At 37.8% G+C, this 3,199-nt stretch overlaps 1 protein-coding gene across 3 annotated transcripts in view; it reads left to right on the forward strand.

Moving 5' to 3' along the window:
* Nucleotides 1–2,846, forward strand: part of LOC106526542 (uncharacterized) — a 10,657-nt gene extending 7,811 nt beyond the window's left edge. For all 3 annotated transcript variants that reach the window (XM_014021170.1, XM_014021169.1, XM_014021171.1), the window contains exon 3: nucleotides 272–2,846. In XM_014021170.1, the coding sequence (XP_013876624.1) occupies nucleotides 272–867 (596 nt within the window). In that variant the 3' untranslated portion in view covers nucleotides 868–2,846. The remainder of the gene's footprint in view (nucleotides 1–271) is intronic.
* The last annotated feature ends 353 nt before the right edge of the window (nucleotides 2,847–3,199 follow it).

A 3,199-nucleotide genomic window follows, 5' to 3' on the forward strand; every position in this document is an offset into this window, starting at 1 on the left:
TATATATATATATAGGTCGAGCAGCTAAAACTAAAACCTTTCCTCTGACTAATCAAACAGAATGGTTATCAACATTCTGTTGGACAAAATGTCTTAGGATCAGGATTATTATTGTTTTATCATGCAGCTCTTTTTAAAAACATATATTTCGTACCTTAAAGTGTCAGAGTTTTATCTGATTTTTACAGATTTGTGTTTGACTTTTTGTGCAGCAGCTGTAAGATTCAACGTTTCTGCAGGAAGTTTCTGACAGTTTCGGCTCTTCTGACAGGGAGGCCTCGTTGGGAGGAGTCCTGCGTTGCAGCGGCCACAGGTCTAGAAGGCCAGGTGGAAGTTCCTTCAGGTTCCTGCCCAGATCTCCTCAGCAGGATCCAGGTACCCTCAGGTAAACCTACAGAGAACGAGTCCCCACCTGGACCCSGGCTCYGGTGGCAGCCGGTCCCCAAACAGCAGGTGAGAACCCTGAAGCTAGTGGCCATAAGCTCCTCCCAGCGGGTGAAGCGTCCRGCGGGAGACCAGCCCGTCGTGGTGCTGAACCATCCGGACGCCGACTCCCCCAACGTGGCCCGGATCATGGAGGTGGTCAGCAGGCACAGGGAGGTCCAGAAGGTGGTTCTGTCCCGCCGGACTCTGAGCGAGCTGTYGGGTTTGAGCGACGAGGCCCCCGCGCCGCTCGGCTCCGTGCAGGAGAGGTTCACCCTGAAGCTGAAGTTTCGCCGACTGAGCCGCAGGAAGTACGAGATCGTGGATTCGGAGTCCGAGTTCCCCTGCTGGTTCTGTGGCCGGATCTTTACGAGCCAGAACGCCATGATGGTCCACCGGAGGCGCCATCTGATGGAGTGGAAGAAGCCAAACTGTGAAAACTGAACGTCAAACACACTGGATGAGAAAAACAAGAAGAGAAACTTTTTAAAAAAAAGTCTTAAATGTGATTTTTTTATTTTATTTTTGTTAATCAAGTCGACTTCTGGAGGGTTGAGATTCTCAGGGTAACAAAACATTTTCCCTTTTCTTTCTCTTCCAGTCTTCATTTAAAGAGTTTAGTTGAGTATTTGTTAGGTTGTAAACATTTGGGTGTTGATTTATTTCAGTTTTTATTGTTTGTATATATTTTTGGCTCTATTTAAGGTCATTTAGGTACACTGACGTATGGAATCTTTTATAAAACACTGTAATTTGTTCCTTTTTGTTTTCCGTACGGGTCGGCCATGCTGTCRTATTTATATTTTAGTTACTCAGAAAAACCAAAAGTGTGTTTAAAAACACCAAAAATCAGCTGTTTATCAGCATTTATTTATGATGCCTTCAGCTTTAGAGTTTTATGTTTCCATCATGTCTTTACAAGAATCCATGTATTTCCTCTGTTGTCTGAACTCCACATTATGTTGAAGCTGTATTATTTACTGTGAGAGCTTTATTATTTACATGCATTATTAAGTGGGAGTTAATATCCCTGAGAAGAGATTTTTTTAATAGTAAAACTGCTTTTTATATAGAAATTGATTTAAAAAGATTGAGAAAATCAGCTTTTTTTTTAAGTTTGAGGTCGAGAAGATTTGATCTCCTCTGATTGGAGTTAATTTCTGTTGACGTGTAAAGATGTTAATCCTAAAATTGCACTAAAAAAAGAAGTTTTATTTGTAGTTACCTCACCTTACCAGGCCTTAGCCTGGGGTTCGCAACCTTTACAATCAAAAACAGATTTTTCTGTTTCTTTAATTTACGCAGAGCCACAGAAGTTAGTTTGATAACCCAACTCAGGAAGTGAAATATAGAWACAGCCTCTGTTCAGAATGAGTTGAGATGTTGCTTTAAACCTGAATAAAAACAGAATGCAATGATTTGTAAATCTCATAAACACATATTTAATTCCTAGTGTATCATAATAATCATGTCAAATGTTGAAACTCATAAATCATTTTTAGGAAAAATCTGTTAATTTTGAATTTCATGGTAGCAACAAGTCTGTTTAAAGTTGTTCCCTCTGTGAACAGACCACACCTTTTGATAATTAACCTAATTAGCTGTAAAATTATTCTCCAGCTGTTTCTTTTTTACCACTTTTTGTTTCCATTGGGACGACTTAAAGATGTTGCAGCCAAAACGTTTGAAATTACCTTTTTTTTCCTCTTCAAAGTCATATATTGATATATTAATTTTTACTAGATATATTTACTTTTTTCTGTTGTGATTAAAATATGTGTTTATGAGATTTGCTAATAATTGCATTGTTTTTATTATCTTTACAACATCACAGCTTTTTTCAGAATTGCGGGTGACCAAAATATAAAACAAACTATCGTTATGAAATTAAAGATCTGTAAAAATACCAATTATGTTCAAAGGAAAAGAGTAAGCGTTTATGAAAAAGGGAAATAAATCATTTTGTTCATTCTTCCTTTGATAAAATGAGATGAGGCACAGATTGCAGACCCCTGCCTTAGCCGATGACAATCTCAAACCAGTGGTCTGTGTCTCAGTATTTACAGAAAACTGTGGCTCCTGTGCAGACTCATGCTTCAGGAGCATCACTAATATATATTTTTGTTTCAAATAAAAGATTTATAATTGTACATAGTAGTGTTAGAGGATTTGTAAAGTTTAACCTGAGAATTTTCACTAAGTGCCTGATATAAATAAATATGCAACGGGTATGACAGCATTAATTACAGAACTGAGAATAAAGGAAATGTTTTGTTGTGACTGAAAGTTTGAGTCAAAAAAAACTTTATTAAAACAAAGAATACAAACAAGAATCTTCAGAGTTCTCCCAGCACTGTCTCATTCCTCACGTTAACTTTAATTTACTGACTGAAAAATCTGAATAAAACATGAGCTGGAAAAAGTTCAGTCTGAAATGCTTCAGTTCTTTATGGTCCACAGGAGACAAACTGYGTCATGAAAAACAATACAATCAAATCTTATTACTCATCTGTGTTTCCTGTAATTTCAGTTGGGAGCGGAATGAACTTCAGCTGTTTGAAAAGTCAGAACACAAGCTGCAAAGAGTCTCCAGTAAAAACCATCAGCTTTTTACTTTGGATTGCTGCAGGGATGATGATGGTCTATGGTTTCATTGGACTGTTTCTTCTGTGGATGATGGTCTATGGTTTCAATAGAGTGTTTCTTCCATAGATGATGGTCTATGGTTTCATTGGACTGTTTCTTCCATAGATGATGGTCTATGGTTTCAATAGAG

The sequence above is a fragment of the Austrofundulus limnaeus genome, unplaced genomic scaffold (assembly GCF_001266775.1).
Source record: "Austrofundulus limnaeus strain Quisiro unplaced genomic scaffold, Austrofundulus_limnaeus-1.0 Scaffold280, whole genome shotgun sequence".
In the NCBI taxonomy this organism is placed as follows: Eukaryota; Metazoa; Chordata; class Actinopteri; order Cyprinodontiformes; family Rivulidae; genus Austrofundulus; species Austrofundulus limnaeus.